The sequence below is a fragment of the Bos mutus genome, chromosome 7 (assembly GCF_027580195.1).
Source record: "Bos mutus isolate GX-2022 chromosome 7, NWIPB_WYAK_1.1, whole genome shotgun sequence".
Classification (NCBI taxonomy): Eukaryota; Metazoa; Chordata; class Mammalia; order Artiodactyla; family Bovidae; genus Bos; species Bos mutus.
The window spans coordinates 17,518,627-17,540,678 of NC_091623.1; the positions used below are offsets into that span (position 1 = coordinate 17,518,627).

Genomic DNA, 22,052 nt, shown 5'->3' on the forward strand with positions numbered 1-22,052 from the left:
CTGTCATGAAGTTCTACCAGAATATGAAAGTAAAAGCAGTGGAGCCCCAGAGCCACCCCCAAAGAGTAGACTAGTGATCTAGTGATCTAGTGAGAGTAGCTCAGTCATGTCTGACTCTTTGCGACTCTTTCTATATAGTCCATGGAATTCTCCGAGTCAGAATACTGGTGTGGGTAGCTGCTCCCTTCTCCAGGGGATCTACCCAACCCAGGGATCGAACCCAGGTCTCCCACATTGCAGAGGGATTCTTTACCAGCTGAGCCACCAGAGAACAGCTTAAAGGGTACACAAAGGGATGAAATAATGAAATTATAATAATGAAACAGTAAAAGCAAAACTAAAGTTTCTGTCCCTGTAAACTTGCAACTTCCATATGTTTTTACTTAAAAACCCAGGCTTTCTAGTTAAACTGAGTTCAAAACCCATGCAGACCCCACCACTTACCAGTAGGGTAACAATGAGCAACAGGTGTTCTGGAAATGTCAGATTTCTTTGCCTAAAAAATAGAATTTTTTTTTCAATTTCACATTAACATATCTATAAATACCATTTTTTCATTATGATTATTTTTAAAACAATAGCACAGAAATCTTTCAAGGAAACAGTCTCACATTTTGATGACCTTCTGAGATATTGTCCCTCCACACCACACAAGAGTTCCTGTTAATAACACATGAAAAATTGTCTTCAAGAAAAATAAAAGGAAAAAGAAAGAGAAGAAAAGAGATGGGGAAAGAAGAAAGAAATGAGATTAGAATTTTTTAACCAGTTACTACTAATATACAGACCCTGCAGCAGTTACCACCAACTGACTTCTCACATGCCCAAAATGAGCCAGGAGAAGCCAGAGCTGATACTGTCACAAAGACATTCAATAATTGACCTATCAGATGACTAAGACCAGTTTTTAGCAAGATAACTACTTCAAAAAAGCCTGGTCGAAAACCTTTTTATTTCTATTGTCTAACCTATATGCATTTCAGGGTTCTTAAAAGTCATCTTAAAAAAAAGAAAGAAAAAAAGGATGCATATCTTTTTTTTGTATTTAATGTGGCTGTAAAAGGCATTTAATACAGGTATTTGCCAAACCCAGTTCTAGATTGACTTGGGAAAAAAAGGTAGCATTCTGTGAATCAATTAACCTAATATTTCTGTTTCATGCTTATTATTGTATTCTCTGAATATAGATTATAGCTATAGTAAGGAGAGGGCTTCCCCAGTGACTCAGCAGTCAGGAGAGACAGGTTCAATACCTGGGTCGGGAAGATCCCCTGGAAGAGGGCGTGGCAACCCACTCCAGTATTCCTGCCTGTAGAATCCCATGGACAGAGGGCTAAGAGTCATACACAACTGAACACACATGATAGAAGAAGCCAACTAAAGTTACTTTTTATTGCATAATATTATGAATATAAGAAATTGGATGAACGGGTGAAATACTATGTATCCATTCATATACATATATGAATACGTGTAAATCTTTGACAAATGTAAAACATTTTTGCCTGTCAAACTTGCTATTTTAAGGGTCAGGTCAGTTCAGTTGAATTCAGTCACTCAGTTGTGTCCAACTCTTTGTGACCCCGTGGTCTGCAGCACGCCAGGCTTCCCTGTCTATCACCAACTCCCAGAGCTTGCTCAAACTCATATCCATCAATAGGTGATGCCATCAAACCATCTCATCCTCTGTCATCTCCTTCTCCTCCTGCCTTCAGTCTTTCCCAGAATCAGGGTCCTTTCCAGTGAGTCAGTTCTTCTCATCAGATGGCCAAAATAGTGGAGTTTCAGCTTCAGCATAAGTCCTTCCAATGAATATTCAAGACTCATTTCCTTTAGGAATGACTGGTTTGATCTCCTTGCAGTTCAAGGGACTCTCAAGAGTCTTCTCCAACACTACTTCTCCAACACTTTGAACTCAAAAGCATCAATTCTCCGGTGCTCAGCTTTCTTTATGGTCCAACTCTCACATCCATCCATACATAACTACTGGAAAAACCATAGCTTTGACTAGACAGACCTTTGTTGGCAAAGTAATGTCTCTGCCTTTTAATATGCTGTCTAGGTTGGTCATAGCTTCCTTCCAAGGAGCAAGTGTCTTTTAATTTCATGGCTGCAGTCAGTAATTTTGGAGCCCAAGAAAATAAAGTCTGTCACTGTTTCCATTGTCTCTCCATCTATTTGCCAAGAAGTGATGGGACCAAAAGCCTTGATCTTTGTCTTTTAAATGTTGAGTTTTAAGCCAGCTGTTTTAACTCTCCTCTTTCACTTTCATCAAGAGGCTCTTCAGTTCCTCTTCGTTTTCTGCCACAAGGGTGGTATAATCTGCATATCTGAGGTTAATGATATTTCTCCCAGCAATCTTAATTCCAGCTTGTGCTTCATTCAGCCCAGCATTTTGCATGATGTACTCTGCATATAAATTAAATAAGAAGGGTGACAATATACAGACTTGACGTACTCTTTTCCCGATTTGGAACCAGTCCATTGTTCCCTGTCCAGTTCCAAATGTTGCTTCTTGACCTGCATACAGATTTCCCAGGAGGCAGGTCAGGTGGTCTGGTAGTCCCCTCTCTTTAAGAATTTTAAGGGTAATTATATTAAAACCCTGGTGGTTCATATGGTAAAGAATCTACCTGCAATGTGGGAACCCTGGGTTTGATCCATGGGTCGGGAAGATCCCTTGGCAAAGGGAATGGCAATCCACTCCAGTACTTTTGTCTAGGAAATCCCATGGACAGAGAAGTCTGGCAGGCTACAGTCCATGGGTCACAAATAATTGGACACAACTAATCAACTAACACTTTTACTTTCATATTAAAACCAACCTATCAAAACTCAATGTGGATTTTTATTGTCAGTCTTTGAAGGCTGGTGTCATCCTTCACATTGTACTACACTGTCAGTAGAAAGTTGAATATTTTATCAACTTTTGGAGAAAAGGCAGCATTCTAAACATAAATAATGGTTGACATACTTTTTTAAAAATAATGAACAGCTTATTTCCACTAAGACAAGAAAATTGCTATTGCAGACAATCAACACTTGTAACTCTAATTGCAAGCATTCTAAAATGCCTGTTTAGGAAAATTACCTTTAGAATATTTAAGGTCTGCTTTGAGATATACAGATTACATATTGACAAAATTTTCTCTAGGAAGCAATAAATTATAGATAAATATAGCTTGATCAACAGTTCAAAATAAGTTGTGCCATTAACTTTAAAGAAGGTAAGTATATTTTATTCCATTCCTTTACTTAATGTTTGTTTTAAAACAGTTCAGACATATGTTTGACAGAACTTAACTCAGTATCTCAATCCAGAAATAACTGTCAAATTTAATGAATGAATTACTCATTGAATGAATTAATTAAACAGGTAAGTATCTAGCAGAGAATATTTATAGAGTCAAAAATAGGTGCTTCATTAAAGGACTGATTTAGAACTATTTTTTGCATTTAAAATGTTAATCATGTTGTATCAAAATTCTTGTGTCATCCCTTGCACCTCTGCCATTTACCTGGTCTTGGTGTTCTTCCTTAAGTGGTCGTAGCATGCTGTGATCTCTTTATCATTGAGATCCAACCGGTCCATTCTGAAGGAGATCAGCCCTGGGATTTCTTTGGAAGGAATGATGCTAAAGCTGAAACTCCAGTACTTTGGCCACCTGATGGGAAGAGTTGACTCATTGGATACAACTGAGTAACTGAACTGAACTGATAATTACTCTTTGTGTTCTCTACTAGCCTATAACCTACCTTAGAGGTAAGGTCTGTTTTTCTAATAACGTAGCTCCATATCTAGTATTTATCATTGTGCCACATAATATGCATTAAAATTATTTGAATGAATTAATAAACACAGTCATCTGGAATGGAGTGAGTGACTTGGAATAGGGAGACTTGAGAGGGCCAGGGAAGGCCGACTCCAGGATATGATAGTACATCCTAAAGATAAGAAGATTTTCATAGAGGGAGAAAGGGATCTTTCATAGAGGGAGAAAGGGATATAGCTTGGGCAAAAAGAATACTCAAAGATATGAAAATTACAACCTGAAAATTATTCAGTAAGTCAATAACTCAATATATTTCTCAGTTCAGTTCAGTCGCTCAGTCATGTCCGACTCTTTGCAACCCCATGAATCGCAGCATGCCAGGCCTCCCTGTCCATCACCAACTCTCGGAGTTCACTCAGACTCACATCCATCAAGTCAGTGATGCCATCCAGCCATCTCATCCTCTGTCGTCCCCTTCTCCTCCTGCCCCCAATCCCTCCCAGCATCAGAGTCTTTTCCAATGAGTCAACTCTTGGCATGAGGTGGCCAAAGTACTGGAGTTTCAGCTTTAGCATCATTCCCTCCAAAGAACACCCAAGGCTGATCTCCTTCAGAATGGACTGGTTGGATCTCCTTGCAGTCCAAGGGACTCTCAAGAGTCTTCTCCAATTCCACAGTTCAAAAGCATCAGTTCTTCGGTGCTCAGCCTTCTTCACAGTCCAACTCTCACATCCATACATGACCACAGGAAAAACCATAGCCCTGACTAGACGAACCTTTGTTGGCAAAGTAATGTCTCTGCTTTTCAACATGCTATCTAGGTTGGTCATAACTTTCCTTCCAAGGAGTAAGTGTCTTTTCATTTCATGGCTGCAGTCACCATCTGCAGTGATTTTGGAGCCCAGAAAAATAAAGTCAGCCACTGTTTCCACTGTTTCCCCATCTATTTCCTATGAAGTGATGGGACCAGATGCCATGATCTTAGTTTTCTGAATGTTGAGCTTTAAGCCAACTTTTTCACTCTCCTCTTTCACTTGCATCAAGAGGCTTTTGAGTTCCTCTTCACTTTCTGCCATAAGGGTGATGTCATCTGCATATCTGAGGTTATTGATATTTCTCCCGGCAATCTTGATTCCAGCTTGTGCTTCTTCCAGCCCAGCATTTCTTATGATGTACTCTATATAGAAGTTAAAGAAGCAGGGTGACAATATACAGCCTTGACGTACTCCTTTTCCTATTTGGAACCAGTCTGTTGTTCCATGTCCAGTTCTAACTGTTGCTTCCTGATCTGCATACAGATTTCTCAAGAGGCAGGTCAGGTGGTCTGGTATTCCCATCTCTTTCAGAATTTTCCACAGTTGTTTGTGATCCACACAGTCAAAGGCTTTGGCATAGTCAATAAAGCAGAAAGATGTTTTTCTGAAACTCTCTTGCTTTTTCCATGATCCAGTGGATATTGGCAATTTGATCTCTGGTTCCTCTGCCTTTTCTTAAACCAGCTGGAACATCAGGAAGTTCACGGTTCACATATTGCTGAAGCCTGGCTTGGAGAATTTCGAGCATTACTTTACTAGCATGTGAGATGAGTGCAATTGTGCAGTAGTTTGAGCATTCTTTGGCATTGCCTTTCTTTGGGATTGGAATGAAAATGGACCTTTTCCAGTCCTGTGGCCACTGCTGAGTTTTCCAAATTTGCTGACGTATTGAGTGCAGCATTTTAATACAGCATCATCTTTTAGCATTTTCTGGGAGAAATGATTATAAATTTTCTGTATTTGTTTTCTTCAGCATTGCCAAATTTTCCTTTCATTATTTATAATCTTAACTGGCTCATTAATAAAATCACATACCCTTAGACTATGGTATCTAACATTATGTACTGCATTCATAAATAGAATCATTAGAAAAAAAAAACAGAAGCTAAAATCATAAAGTTTCTGCATGGATGCCTCAAATTTTTCTTTAAAGTTTATTTGTATAGTGATATGTTTGAAAGAGATAAAAATGATTTAATATTGCCAAGAAACAATAATATTTTATTAAAACTTAACCAAAATATATCATGTTTTCTTATATTTTCAAGTTGAACATATCTTTCTAGCCAACATAGAAAAACAAACTGTTGGATTGTTTAAAAATTATTATTGAAGATGCTAATTTCAAATACCTAAATAAAAAACAGTGTAAACTGCCTAATAACTACCATAACTTTATAACACTTACATTGTACAGAAACCATCTGAATATTTAAAATTTTGTCCACAACATTTTCTCCTGATTAAACAAAAACAGACACAAAGAGCTGTTCTCCTCCTCGTGTTGTGAAATTAACTATAGAAGTATTATTATTCCTTTTACTTGTGCTTCAGTTCTTGTTAATTTGGACAGTCTTCAAAGAATGTTAATGCTCCAGTATAATGTTAATGGTTTATGTATTTAAAACTTATTAAGTTTGGATCTCATAAAAGTCTTTTTATCTCAAAAAGAGAATGTAATTTCTGGAATCCTAGAAGGAACATGCAGAAAAGTCACAGAGTGATAGGAATGGAGGAGACTTCAGAAGCTGAAAGACAAACAGCAACATTTCTCTACCTAGAAGTTGAATTTAGTGTAGGTAGAGTTTTCATCCGGAGAAGGCAATGGCACCCCACTCCAGTACTCTCGCCTGGCAAATCCCATGGATGAAGGAGCCTGGTAGGCTGCAGTCCATGGGGTCGCTAAGAGTCAGACACGACTGAGTGACTTCACTTTCACTTTTCACTTTCATGCATTGGAGAAGGAAATGGCAACCCACTCCAGTGTTCTTGCCTGGAGAATCCCAGGGACGGGGGAGTCTGGTAGGTCTATGGGGTCGCACAGAGTCAGACATGACTGAAGCGACTTAGCAGCAGCAGCAGCAGAGTTTTCATCCACAACCAGGCGTGACCTTGAAATTAGAAGCTACAAAATCAGTGTAAAGTGTCTAACTTTCTTAGAGTAAAGCTGGAGGATTATTTTACTATCTTCCTTCTACTTGGACTAAGAGAAAACTAACCAGTTATTGTTTGCACTCAGATACCCACTTAAAATATCATCACTGTAAGACTAGGTAACCATGTGCACCAGTGAGGAAAAGAAGACTCAGTCTTGTGTCTAAATCCTCCTGTTTATAGTAATGAAAAACATGTTATGATTTTTTTCCCTCTATTAGTCTGAATGTTCTTTCCACCCTACCCCCATTAAGTGGTAAGTCCCTTGGAAAGAGAATAAAGAGTCAAAAACAATTCTCGGTTGGGATGACCTGGAAATGGAAACTATACCCATAAAAAAGAAAACTGAGAAGAAGAGTAGATTTGAGGTAGAGGATGGAGGTAAGCTAACATAGGGTTTTCCATGTGGCTCAGTGGTAAAGAATCTGCCTGCCAGTGCAGGAGACACGAGAGATGCAGGTTTAATCCCTGGGTCAGGAATCCCCTGGAGGATGAATATGACAACCCACTCCAGTATCCTAGCCTGGGAAATCCCATGGACAGAAGAGCCTGGCAGGCTACAGTTCATGGGGCTGCAAAGAGTCAGACATGACTGAGCATGCATGCATACGTGAATGTAACACATTCACTTTCTATGGTGCCATTATGATTTCAAGGGAGGGTTTATCATTAAAACTCTTTAATGATGGCAGCATTGAAGGAAATCAGATTAAGCACAGGAGATGGTCAATCCAGCACCTAAGAGGGAAAGGTACGAGGACTTTTTATCCTATTATATTTATCAAATCACCTTGTCAGACTTCTTTGGTCTTTATGATCCAGACTTTTGAATCTATCATCTTATTTTCTGGATATATTTAAAGTTGGCATCGTTAATCTTTAACACTTCTTTCTGTAATTTTTTGTGGAATTCCAATTTATTTAAAGCGGTAAAGTGATTTCAATTCTGAGTCTGTATATTTTCTACCAAATTTTCATAGTTTGTATAAAAGAAGGAGAGAAAGCAAAAAATCTTGTTCTAAACAACATTATGCACTTTTGGAAATGTTATCTTTTTTCATCTTGCTTGTTGTTCTAATCCCTTGCTGCTTCTGTATGTGAATACTCTCCTCCCTAGGTAATCATGCCTTTTAGAAAGGCCTAACATTGCGAATTTAAATAAAACTCTTACTTCTCTTAATATTTATCTAAGCCTTTGTCTCTAGTAGTATAAACAAAGGTTTCACTTTTCTTTTGAGAATGATAGGAAATGTACTGGAATTTTTTATTCCCCTGAAGTCAGATTTGTCTGCATCCTCAATACTTATGCAAGAGTGCTCTCAAAAGTAGATATAACACATCAGTCATTTTACTTCAGGTAGTAAAAATCTGTGTCCTGGGAAAATCATTTTTAATTTATCACCTGTTTCATCAACAATAAATTGCCATTAACCCTATCCTCTACCACCATTTCCTCCCCCTTAGGACAGGATTTCTACAACAGGAATGAAAAGTGAATGAAAAAACTAAAAACAATCTCAGCTTTTGAGTTTCTGAAGACTATAAAATTCCAGTTAACCTAGTTTGAGCAATAGGGATTTTGGATGTCACAAGTTTGGAAAACTCTGCAGTGGCCACAGGACTGGAAAAGGTCAGCTTTCATTCCAATCCCAAGGAAAAGCAGTCCCAAAGAATGTTCAAACTACCGCACAATTGTGCTCATTTCACATGCTACTAAGGTAATGATCAAAATCCTTCTAGCAAGGCTTCAGTAATATGTGAACCAGAAACTTTCAGATGTACAAGCTGGGTTTAGAAAAGGCAGAAGAACCAGAGATCAAATTGCCAACAACCATTGGATCATAGAGAAAGCAAGGGAATTCCAGAAAAACATCTACTTCTGCTTCATCGACTAAGCTAAAGTCTTTGACTGTATGGATCACAACAAACTGTGGAAAATTCTTAAAGAGATGGGAATACCAGACCACTTTACCTGCCTCCTGAGAAGCCTGTATGTGGGTAATCAAGAAGCAACATTTGGAACCAGACATGGAACAACCGACTGATTCCAACTGGGAAAGGAGTATATCAAGGCTGTATACTGTCACCCTGCTTATTTAAGATACTTGCAGAGTACATCATACAAAATGCCAGGCTGGATGAATCACAAGCTGGAATAAAGATTGCTGGAATAAATATAAACAACCTCAGATACACAGATGATACCACCCTTATGGCAGAAAGTGAAGAGGAACTAGAGTTTCTTGATGAGGGTGAAAAAGGAGAGTGAAAAAGCTAGCTTAAAACTCAACATTCAAAAACTAAGATCATGGCATCCGGTTCCATCACTTCACAGCAAATAGAAGGGGAAAAAGTGGAAACAGTGACAGATTTTATTTTCTTGGACTCCAAAATCACTGTGGACAGTGACTGCAGCCGTAAAATTAAAAGACACTTGTCCTTGAAAGAAAAACTATGACAAACCTAGAGAGTGTGTTAGACATCACTGTGGCAACAAAGGTCTGTATAGTCAAAGCTATGATGTTTAGAAATATCAATAACCTCAGATATGCAGATGACACCACCCTTATGGCAGAAAACGAAGAGGAAGTGAAGAGCCTCTTGATGAAAGTGAAAGAGGAGAGTGAAAAAGTTGGCTAAAAACTTAGCATTCATAAAACCAAGATCATGGTATCTAGTCACATCACTTCATGGCACATAGATAGGGAAACAATGGAAACAGTGACAGACTTTATTTTCTTGGGCTCCAAAATCACTGCAGATGGTGACTGAAGCCATGAAATTAACAGTCACTTATTCCTTGGAATAAAAGCTATGACCAACCTGCTAAGTCGCTTCAGTCGTGTCCAACTCTTTGCGACCCCAAAGACAGCAGCCCACCAGGCTCCCCCGTCCCTGGGATTCTCCAGGCAAGAACACTGGAGTGGGTTGCCATTTCCTTCTCCAATGCATGAAAGTGAAAAGTGAAAGGGAAGTTGCTCAGTCGTGTCCGACTCTTAGTGACCCCATGGACTGCCACCTACCAGGCTTCTCCATCCATGGGATTTTCTAGGCAAGAGTACTGGAGTGGGGTACCATTGCCTTCTCTGATGACCAACCTAGACAGCATATTAAAAAGCAGAGACAATACTTTGCCGACAAAGGTCTGTCTAGTCAAAGCTATGGTTTTTCCAGTAGTCATGTATGGATGTGAGAGTTGGACCATAAAGAAAGCTGAGCACTGAAGAATTGATGCTTTTGTACTGTGGTGCTGGAGAAGACTCTTGAGGGTCCTTTGGACTGCAAGGAGATCAAACCAATCAATACTAAAGAAAATTAGTCCTGAATATTCACTGGAAGGACTGATTTTGAAGCTGAGGCTCAAATACTTTGGCCATCTGATGTGAAGAGCTGACAACATTGGAAAAGACCTTGACCTGGGAAAAATCAAAGGCAGGAGGAGAAGGGGACAAAAGAGGATAAGATGGTTGGATGGCATCACTGACTCAATGGACATGAGTTTGAGCAAACTCCAGGAGTTGGTGATGGACAGGGAGGCCTGGTGTGCTGCAGTCCATGGGGTCACAGAATCAGACACAACTGAGTGACTGAAATGAACTGAACTGATGGTGTTTCTAGTAGTCATGTATGGATGTGAGAGTTCATCAATAAAGAAGGCTGAGCACTAAAGAATTAATGCTTTTGAACTGTGGTGCTAGAGAAGACTCTTGAGAGTCCCTTGGACAGCAAGGAAATCAAACCAGTCAATCCTAAAGAAAATCAACCCTGAGTATTCACTGGAATGACTGATGCTGAAGCTGAAACTCCAATACTTTGGCCTCCTGATGCGAAGAACTGACTCACTGGAAAAGACCTTGATCCTGGGAAAGATTGAAGGCAAAAGGAGAAGAGGACAGCAGAGGATGAGATGGTTAGATAGTATCACCAACTCAATGGACATGAATTTGAACAAACTCCAGGAGATAGCAAAGGATACACCAGGGAAGACTGGCATCCTGCAGTCTGTGGGGTCTCAATGAGTCAAACAGGACTTAGTGACTGAACAACTAAAGGTAGAACTAAGAATAGGTTCACAGAGAACGCAGGTTCATACAACAGGAATAAAACAAAAGCAAGCATTAATACCACTTTCTATCTGCCCTGGATTCAGTGTGGAACTGAAGGGAGGATCAACATAAGCTTATAAACGTTCAACAGTATAGACAGTTGAGGGCACACAATGATGGCAGAGATGAGAGGGGTTTTCCTGGTAACCGACAGTTTCCTGGTAATTGATGAGCCTACCTGACGTCAGTTCCCTCTTATAAATGGTAGCCTCCTTCTCCCCCTGGGTACTGAGAGTAGTGACATTGCTGTCCTGTCCTTCCTGCTATCTGCTGGCTGCCTCCTGCAGTGGGAGTGTCGCTCCAGGATCTTTTGTTGAGAATGCCTAAGATCCCCTATCCAAAAAACTGTCGATGTCTCTGTCTCTATCTCTGGGCTCTTTTTCGTTTGTTTGTTTGTTTGTTTCAAGACTGGGCAGTTACAAGGCTTGTAGGCTTGAGGGGTACAGCTTGATGGTGGTGGTTTAGTCACGAAGTCGTGTCCAACTACTCTTGGGACCTCAGGGACTGTAGCCTGCCAGGCTCCTCTGTCCATGGGATTCCCCAGGCAAGAATACTGGAGTGGGCTTCCATTTCCTTCTCCAGGGGATCTTCCCAACCCAGGAACCAAACCCAGGTCTCCTGCATTGCAGGTAGGTTGTTTACCAACTGAGCTACAAGGGAAGCCCCAAGTGAAAGTGAAAGTCACTCAGTCTTACCTGACTCTTTTCGATACCATGAACTATACATTCCATGGAATTCTCCAGGCCAGAATACTGGAGTGGGTATCCTTTCCCTCCTCCAGGTAATCTTCCCAACCCAGGGATTGAACCCAGGTCTCCAGTATTGCTGGCTGATTCTTTACCAACTGAGTCTGTTGTCTGCCTCCTGCAGTGGGAGTGTTGCTCCAGGATCCTTTGTTGAGAACTCCTAAGATCCCCTATCCGATAAACTGTTGATGTCTCTGTCTATCGCTGGGCTCTGCTTTTTTTTTTTTTTGGCTTTGAGGCTGGACAGTAACATGGCTTGCAGCCTTGAGGAGTACAGTTTAAGAGCCTTTTAACAACCCTATATAGTAAAGAGTCAGACACGACTGAGCGACTAAACTAAACTGAACTGATATAATAAGTAACATTACTGTCCCTGTTTGAAAGATGAGGAAGGAACTTGCAACTTGCCAAAACTAAACAGTCAGGGTAGATCTTTCATTTGAGCCCATGTCACTCTGATTCCAGGTACGTATATTGCCTGAAGTGTGCAAATCTGGCATAACATGTAGAATAGGAAGTTACAAGATTATGAACATCTGCAGCACTGTAGCAAAGCCCCAAGGTAATATATAACCACAGGATGTTGAATTCTTACAGAGGTACTCCATAAGATTCCAGCAAGAAATGAGAAGGTCTCTGCAGAGGAGATGCTGTATTCAACCAAACCATTTCCAATTTCCTCTCATACACACAGAAGTCTGTATATCATTTAACTGGGTTTGGATAATGGTGGTAAGCATGTGATTGGTTTTGATAATAGAATATAGGCACAAGTAATGCATGCCACCTACTTACCTGGCCCTTGTGTGAGTCTCTACCTTCATAGCACAGCGGCAGGCAGGGTCAATCCAGAAGGCTAAGACCCAAGAAGATGATGACACTAGGATTACCAAATGGAAGACTGCAAGCCAAACATCTGATCCAGATTGTGACATAAGTAAGAAATTAATCTTCATTGTGTTAAGCCATTACAATTTGGGGCTCATTTGTTACATTCAGTTCAGTTCAGTCGCTCAGTCATGTCCGACTCTTTGCAACCCCATGAATCACAGCACACCAGGCCTCCCTGTCCATCACCATCTCCCGGAGTTCACTCAAACTCACGTCCATAGAGTCGGTGATGCCATCCAGCCATCTCATCCTCTGTCGTCCCCTTCTCCTCCTGCCCCCAATCCCTCCCAGCATCAGAGTCTTTTCCAATGAGTCAACTCTTCGCATGAGGCGGCCAAAGTACTGGAGTTTCAGCTTCAGCATCATTCCTAGCTAGCTCTAATTGTCTTACCTAGCCCAAGTTCTATAAAGCAAAGAGCAAAATCAATAAAGTAACACTACAACAACTTTCTCTGTAAGGAGAATTCATGATTTATTAGCTTATTTACATGTGCTAATACTGTTCCAGAAAGCATTTGAGGTATAGAACAAAGACACGTACTATAGAGTATGATAAAATAAAATTGGATAGAAAAGTGAAGCAAAGCTAAATAAATTAAGAAGAGAAGATGGAGCTAAGAGTAAAGTACACAAAATACTTTCACAGTCTCCCCGGAAGGTAGGTCACACATTTGGCTCTAAGCTCTCTGCTAAGTCACTTCAGTTGTGTCCAACCCTGTGCGACCCCACTGACCGCAGCCCGCCAGGCTCCCCTGTCCCTGGGATTCTCCAGGCAAGAACACTGGAGTGAGTTGCCATTTCCTTCTCCAATGCATGAAAGTGAAAAGTGAAAGTGAAGTCGCTCAGTAGTGTCCGACTCTTAGTGACCCCATGGACTGCAGCCCACCAGGCTCCTCGGTCCATGGGGTTTTCCAGGCAAGAGTACTGGAGTGGGATGCCATTGCCTTCTCCCTAAGATCTCTAGGAATCACTACATGGCAAAAAAGTTGCAATAAAGTTTGTTATTCTCAGCATTCATAAGGAAAAAGCAAATCAGCTACTCAGAAGAAGCATGTTTATTTTAGTTCTAAGACCAGAGAGAAATTTCTCCTATGGGTCCTCATAAAAATGACACCATGAAATACATTGAAACATACCCTCAGAGGGAAAACAAAATCCTCACAGTAAACACAGCAACGAGTTTCATAAGTCTGTTGTTTAAAAAAAAAAATCCCTTAGTACAAACTGGTAAGAAGATGCTGAATCCAATTTAGGACAAAGATAGAGTTTTTAATGCTGTTAGTGAGGGTATAGATTATCTGAGAGATGTGAAGAGAACTGGGAAATTAAACTTAATCCGCTTTGTATAATTTTATAATTAGTTGAAATATTTAAAGGAATATTGTGAGTTCACTAATAATTTACTCAAAGTGCATAAATGTTATCTCAAGAAAATCCTATTTCTCTTAATTATAAGCCCAAACTGAAAAGCCAGATACAAAAGCTATTATAGCATAAACAAACACATCTTTCTGGACTGTATTAACAATGTCATTGCCAGTCCATTGTCTAGAGGAACAAAGTGCCTTTGATTGGAACCCTGAAATCTCACCTGAATCTGGTAGACATATACCAGCACTTCATATGCATTGATCAGCAAGAAAAGAGCTTGGTTATAGACCAAGATTTCCAGACAGTCCTTACGTGCACAGTTCTTTACAAAACAAAACAACATAAGTATTGCAGCAAAGTTGATTTATTTTCAAATATCTCCTATGTTTTACTTCTATCAAAAAAGGATTTTTTAGGATGATGCATTGAATTCATTTTCAATATTCCCTTCCTCATTTAAATTATGTGTTTCCCTAAAATAAATGGATGAAACTATTTAATTATTCAGTATTACAGTTATAGACACAAGCAGGAGATGCCATAGTGAATTTAAAGAAACCTGGCCAAAGCAATACAAGATATCATTGTAAGTTAAGTCAAGAAGGAGATGGCCCATAAACATAAATACAATCAGTGATTTTCACATTGAGAAATGTTAATTTCTGTGTTCACCTTGTAAAAATGTATCTAACTATACTTAGCAATTCTCAGTGACAATTAAACTACAAATTAGTCTTCAAAAAGTGAATTGTTCTTAAACTTTCATTGAGATTAAGCAATAAATTTGGAATGAAAAACATGATATGCTTTTAGGGAAAAATTAGTATTTAAAAGTAAAATGAGTAAAATACACAACTTTGTCATAGCATTTTATTTTATTTTATTTTTTGCAGAAATTTTTCTTACAGTTGGTCATCACTAAATCATTCAGAAGACTGGCAGAATATTCTCCAACTGTAAATGCCTCAGTGGAATCACATTTTATTCTTTCCTAAAACCAGGGTTTTTTTTCTTTTCTTTCTACAAATGTAAAAATTTTTAAAGGCTAGCACAATATTCTGATTTTAGTTCTACAGTAGCATGAATTTCTAAAAACTTGAAAACAAAAAAACTTGTTAACTTGAGTTTTAAATGTAGAACAGAAACATAAACTTTTTCAGTAAACAATTTATTTTTGAATTCTAACCTAGTTCCTAAAAATCTAATGTAGTAGCTGTTGAGAGACATGACACATACTGCTCTTTAATTTCTAGATGTATTGTTCTATATAGTGCAATTTCAGTCTCCAAAGATTCATGTGGGTCTAGAAAGTGCATTGCTCACTCTATGATATACACCCTATTCACTATTAAAATAATTGGATTTTATTTTTAAAATACAACCTGGGAGTAAACCCCGTGTCCCTAAAGATCTTTTCTGTTTTGTTCGAATCCATGAAATGTCTCATTTCTCTTGAAATTCATTTTATAGCAAAAGAGTATTATATGGAGTCAAAAGGTTCTCAAGGATAATATGCATTTTCCTTGCCAGTCACTATGACTGAATTTAGAATGTTAGGTTATGTGTATAAGAAATTATGCATGGTACCTGTTCCAGATCTCTACTCCTTTATAATAAACTATCCCAAAATTTAACATCTTAAAACAATTTATTATTTTCTTTTTTATGTCTGGAGGCTGATAGGTTCAGCTGAGCAGTTGTTGTTCCAGTTATTTACTGTTGCATAACAAACTACTCCAAACTTACTGGCTTGAAAGAATGACCATCTAATTATGTCTCACAAATCTGTAGATCACCATTTGGGGCAAGGCTAACCTGGGCATCTCTTCTCCACACAGCACTGCCTGGGGTCCTTCAGTGTTATTCAGCTAGCAGCTGGACTGGACTGGGCTGGAGAATCCAAGATACCTTTACTCACATCCTTGACATCTAAGCTGATGCCCCACTTTTTTTCCAATGAATTCTTGAGTACTCTCCAGGGGGCCTCTCCAACAGAGTAATCAAACTTCTTAACATGAACTTCAGAGTTGCTACGGGAAACCTTCCAAAGACAGGAAAGGAAGCTGCCAATTCTAACACAGCATCACTTATACCAAATTTTCCTGGTCAAAAAAGTCACACAGAGTCTATCCAGATTCAGGGAGAAAAGGAATATCCCCCTCCCCTCCCATGTCATGATAAAATGAGTTCACAGAACCCATGAGGGGCAGATAATTTCAAAGCCATATACTAGAATTTCTCCTGTAGTTGCCTTTGGAGTTAACTGACAGATACACAGAGGAGAATCAATTAATATGAATTAGAAGTAACAATGAACCAAATATACAGGAGGTATTATGTACATTAGAATGAAAAAGAGAATTCAGAAAACCTTAACTATTAACTGTGAAAACATTTCCCAGTTATAGTTAAATCAGAATCCTTTAATACATAAAGACACTGATGCGGACTTTTAAAAAAAAACGAATATCATATAGTCTCTGTCAATAAGGAGAAAACACCAGTTATGTTCTACATGTATCTCTACTCAGTTACAAGCTCCTTGTAGAAATAAAATTTCTTCACTTTATGTTTTTTGTGTTTTGATAGAAGTGAAACATGGCTTTTCTCTTTTAAAAGCTAAAGGAAGATTAAAGCATGCACTTTATATCCATTTTTCAAAGACTTAAATCTTAATCAACTTTGTTTACTGATGCTGCATAAATGAGTCATCTGTGCACTCTGCCACAGAGGAATAACATAAAACGTAGGTTAGCACGGACTTCCCTGGTGGCTCAGATGGTGGCTCATTGTCTTGCTTACAATGCAGGAGACCTGGGTTCAATCCCTGGGTCAGGAAGATACTCTGGAGAAGGAAATGGCAACCCACTCCAGTACTCTTGCCTGGAAAATCCCATGGATGGAGGAGCCTGGTAGGCTACAGTCCATGGGGTCCCAAAAAGTCAGACAGGACTGAGCGACTTCACTTTCTTTCACCTTCTTTCTTTAGGTTAGCAGGGCCCTTCACAATTTAACCTAATGCTGCTTTCCTGGCCTCATTTATCACCAATTTCTTCCCAATACGCACTGATCAAAGACTAACAGCAGTGAGTTAGTGAGTGTCTCTCAGTGTGTGTCCGACTCTTTGTGACCCCATGGACTATACAGTCCATGGAATTCTCCAGGTAGGAATACTGAGAAGGCAATGGCACCCCACTCCAGTACTCTTGCCTGGAAAACCCCATGGACGGAGGAGCCTGGTGGGCTGCAGTCCACGGGGTTGCTAAGAGTCAGACATGACTGAGCGACTTCACTTTCACTTTTCACTTTCATACATTGGAGAAGGAAATGGCAACCCACTCCAGTGTTCTTGCCTGGAGAATCCCAGAGACGGTGGAGCCTGGTGGGCTGCCGTCTATGGGGTCACACAGATTCGGACATGACTGAAGCCACTCAGCAGCAGCAGCAGCAGGAATACTGAAGTGAGTTCAGTTCAGTTGCTCAGTCCCATCGTGTCGGACTGTTTGCAACCTCATGGACTGCAGCACGTCAGACTTCCCTGTCCATCACCAACTCCCAGAGTTTGTTCAGACTCATGCCCATTGAGTCAGTAATGCCATCCAACCATCTCATTCTCTCTCGTCCCCTTCTCCTCCCACCTTCAATCTTTCCCAGCATCAGGATCTTTTCCAATGAGTCAGTTCTTTCCATCTGGTGACCAAAGTATTGGACCTTCAGCTTCAGCATCAGTCCCTCAATGAATATTCAAGATTGATTTCTTTTAGGATTGACTGGTTGGATCTCCTTGTAGTCCAAGGGACTCTCAAGAGTCTTCTCCAGCACCACAGTTTCAAAAGGATTAATTCTTCGGCGCTCAGCTTTATGGTCCAACTCTCACATCCATACAAGAATACTGGAAAAATCATAGCTTTGGCTAGACAGACCTTTGTCAGCACTGAAGTGTATAGCCATTCCCTTCTATAAATGAATTCACTCTATAAATGAATAAGTTGGGTTTATTATTGGTTGCAGTAAGGAAGATCAAATACATACAGGAACCCTCAGGATCTCAATAAGGTGTTAGAATTTACAGGATTTAGGCTTGTTTCCAGTGACTTTTACTACCTTAACTAAATCTTACCTAGGAGGAAGAAAGACTAGTTTATGATTAACATTGTGATTGACAAAGAAGCAGAAATCATATTGATGAGATATGGTGATGCTTGGTCATTTTCATGATTTGAACAATGTTCATGTTTTGTCTATGTTCATATATAATAGAGTGATCTTATGTTCTTGAGCCATCACTGAGAAGAGTCACTATGATGCACATGTCCTCTTAAATTGTTTAGTTTCAGCAGAAGAGCACCAGTTCCTAGTCCAAGCTGGCCGGGATCACAGGCTGTTTTCTCTTCTGCACTCCCAACATGCCACACTAATGCTGGCCTTGAGTTCTCTCTGCCCCCTTTCCCTATTTCTGTTGCATTTAGTTCTCTATACTTCCAAGGGGGGGCTTCCCATGTGGCCTAGACAGTAAAGCATCTGCTTGAAATCCTGGAGACCCAGGTTCGATCCCTGGGATGGGAAGATCCCCTGGAGAAGGGAATGGCAATCCACTCCAGTATTCTTGCCTGGAGAATTCCACGGACAGAGGAGTCTGGGGGGAAGTCCGACAGGACTGAGCAACTACGCTTACTTCCAATAACCCTTTCCTTGGCATATCAACTCAGTTTTCTCTCTGAAATCCTTTGCACTGCATATTATTCGATTATTTGTTGTTACGCTTTCTTCACACATCTCAGAGCGACATAGTAGTGCAAATTAGAAACACATAGCATATAGTCACAAAAAAAGAAAAGGGAGAGGTTTATTTTCCTTTTCCATAAACTAGAACATACGTAAACTGCTTCATTAACTTCAGTAAAATCGTTTTAGAAACAAGCCTAAAGCACTCAGATCTAGAAGAATCACTGCGAGAATCTGCTGCCAGACTACGTTTCCCACAATCCTTCAGGGCCGACAATGCGCCACGGTGCTCTAAACTACAATTCCCACAATCCTCAGAGCGCCGTTTTCTCGCGTTTGCCGATAACTGTGCCTCATTTCCCATCTTCCCTTTCGATCCTTGCAGTTAGAGGAGCAAGGTCGTGAGGCAAGGAGCGGTAGGTTTGCAGCCGCCATTTCTTCCGCCTCCGGTCTCTGGATCTTTTGTAGAGCGTCCAACAGCGCTATGTTGGGACAGAGCATCCGGAGGTTCACAACCTCAGTGGTTCGTCGGAGCCACTATGAGGAGGGTCCAGGGAAGGTTAGTATGGAAGGGGCCTGCTTCGTTGGGTAGGGGGCACTTGGCCGCGACTGACTGAACTTCGAGGCCTACTATGCGCCGTGAAGAGAGAAGTGAGAAGCCAGGGTTTTGAACTTGGACGTCGACTAACATTCCGCTTCCCCCAGGAACCCGGGAGAAAGTTCAGGAGTGTGACTGCGCGCTCTAGTCGTGAATAGGCTTCAGTAAATGAAGCCAGAGGCCTTATCTCGCTCTAGCGCTCCCCCCATTTCCCCTGCGCGCCCCACCCTGCCCTTCAAAACTCGGGGGACCTTAGAACCTCTGACTGCAGGTATTGTGGCTTAAAACCTAGCTAAAGGTCACCGGCTTCGAAGTGAAGGTTATTGAAAACTCGGGGTTGTGAGGGTCTATGATGTGGGGCTAGTGTTTCTAAACGAATTGACGAAATTAGAAGTATTAACCATCCTTGAGGTTGGTTTTAGCTTTAATTATAAATAGCTTCAAGCGGGTAGTTAGTTGTAACAGCCTCCTGGGGTTCCCTGAGGCCTAGAAAGGGTGTAGAGGGATAGAGTCGAAGAGGAAAGCCAGGAATTTGTTTACCATCTAGTGTTTGCGGTGAAGGTCATATGATTTTAAAGATGTTTAAAAGTGCTATGATTAAGTTGCCCAGTATTCCATACATAGCAATGGTGGACCAGGATTTTTATCCAAGCAGTCTTGTTCCAGAGCTCAGGTATTTGACCAGGCATATATATCCTGATTATATAAAAATTAGCATTTCCTCTGTACTTATTTTTAATCTGTAAAATCAGATGGTTTGAAGTTCAGTATTTGTTGTTTGTTCTCTTTTGTTCCCGACAGAATATACCATTTTCAGTGGAAAACAAGTGGAGATTACTAGCTATGATGACTTTGTTCTTTGGGTCTGGATTTGCTGCACCTTTCTTTATAGTAAGACACCAACTGCTGAAAAAAAGTAATCCATGAGACAGGTAAATTTATGGACTTACAACCTTTGCAGAAGTTTCTCCTTTATTCCTTTCTTCCCTTACCACCCACCCCCTCAAAATCACAAATAACTGAAGTTAAGCGGGCATGTGACATTGGTGGGAGACAGGTTGAACCTATAGACAAACATATCTTTGCCTGAAAGCCAGTGTTTATTGAATGCTGCTGTTTATTAAGCACACCTGATACATAGGCTCAGATTGCTTCCCAGGCAAAACTGTGAGGTATTAACCTGCTTTGAGACAAAAAAAAAAAAGTCAACTTGCATAGTATTCCATAGCTAGCAGTGGTGGACCAGGAATTCTATCCAGGCAGTCTTGTTCCAGAGCTGAGGTTCTTGACCAGGAAAAGTTCTAGTAAACTCATTAATGTTCATCTGTCTTGAGGGTGGTATATGTTAGTATATACATGAAGGAATCATGTGTGCTGCAAGATTAGTAGAGTCCCTGAATAAGAAGGAAATGGCAAACCACTCCAGTATTCTTGCCTGGAAAATCCCATTGACAGAAGAGCCTGGTGGGCTATATTCCTCAGGATCTCAAGAGTCAGACCCGACTTAGCAACTAAAGCACCACTGAGTGAGAAAATTAATATTGTAATTAGAATTTTCATCAAAAACAACACTATAAGAGGCTCTGCGGGTTGGTTGGAATAAATTCCAAAATATAGTTTAGAAAAGAAGGACTACACTTGTCTTAGTTTAGAAGGGAAATGATTTATCTAAGCCATTACTTGATGCATATGATGAAGCAAATCAGTATGAGTAAAATCATGATACTGTAAACGCTTTCTGATGCACCAGTCATAAATTGAAGGGCAGACAATACATTAATGAAACTGCATGATTTCTATTAAATTTGAGTTTAAATGTCATTAATTTTTTGTGTTTTTATTCACAGATAGGAAGAGGAGCATATTAAGAGGTGCAGTCTCTTAAAAGGATCAATCCCTTGAATTCAGCATCCTAGATATGTTTGTAAATAAACTTACAGCATAAATCCTTAATGCCTCTTCTCTGAAATATGGAACATGGTAATTGAACATGTGCTTACATTTTGTTTGGGTAATATTGCATTATTAGTTTCTTAATTAAATATGTATTTGATTTAGCTTGTTTCTTGGTCTTAAAGTCTGAATTTTTTTTTTTTTTTTATTCATTGGTCAAGAATTTGTTGGCAATTCATTATAAAAGAGAAGTGCAGACTGACTTATCCTGTGATTTTTATTTTAAAGGGAGGAAAAAAGATGTCTTTTTAGTCTTTATTTATTTATTTTTTTTTTTACTTTGAAGGAGTAAATTCATTTTTCTCCATGAGTGATAATTAGTTAAACATTAGGAAAATCAGTAGTGTATGGAGATTTTAAGTTCAAGAGCTTCATTTTCTTCCTCTGTACCATAACACTGAAATTTTTGCCTTCATAGATACTGACCAGTATTAATCTTGTTTAGATTAAAAGAATATTTGAAATGTAATAGCATGTGAGATAATACAGGAAATACTCCCGTTTTCTGATGCTTTAACTGGGAGAAATGGGTTGTGAGATGGCTCTGATTAGTAATTGTATCAGTGATAAGTCATGGTAGTCTGTGCTTGGGGAGATATTCTGTATAACATTAAGGATTTCTACCTTTGGGAACCACAGAAGCAAGAATAAGAGTTTAGGGTTCATAAAATGATTTTGAATTTTTTGTTTGAATCATTGCTGAATTACAGATTTAGCCATCTGGGTTTTCTTGGTGGAAAGGGTACTAGAGCCTCCTTCCTATTTTGAGATTCATTGAGCTATATTAAACATTTTATGTCCTGGCAAGTCCTAGGACCTGCTTCCCCCACTTCCTCCCCGATTTACAATTTGTATCAAGAGCCTAAAGTAATGTATTTTATTTTACAGCAGGGTCAAGGTAGAAAATGTCATTTATTAGA

At 39.7% G+C, this 22,052-nt stretch overlaps 1 protein-coding gene and 1 non-coding gene across 2 annotated transcripts; both read left to right on the top strand.

Moving 5' to 3' along the window:
- The first annotated feature begins 18,946 nt into the window (after window positions 1-18,946).
- On the top strand, window positions 18,947-21,241 carry COX7C (cytochrome c oxidase subunit 7C). Its single transcript, XM_014481470.2, has 3 exons — window positions 18,947-19,140; window positions 19,981-20,111; window positions 21,031-21,241. Exons 1-2 carry the CDS (start codon window positions 19,066-19,068, stop codon window positions 20,104-20,106), a joined length of 201 nt encoding a protein of 66 aa, XP_014336956.2. The 5' UTR covers window positions 18,947-19,065; the 3' UTR covers window positions 20,107-20,111; window positions 21,031-21,241.
- LOC138988694 (small nucleolar RNA Z39) lies at window positions 20,863-20,925 on the top strand. The gene has a single exon (XR_011464960.1). It is a non-coding gene; the product is annotated as a small nucleolar RNA Z39 (small nucleolar RNA).
- Window positions 21,242-22,052: the final 811 nt, after the last annotated feature.

Bases quoted from the DNA above. Each gene is read 5' to 3' on its own strand.
- COX7C (XM_014481470.2), top strand. From the start codon at position 19,066: ATGTTGGGACAGAGCATCCGGAGGTTCACAACCTCAGTGGTTCGTCGG. The intron at 19,141-19,980 runs GTTAGTATGGAA...TGTTCCCGACAG, and splicing joins ATGAGGAGGGTCCAGGGAAG to AATATACCATTTTCAGTGGA.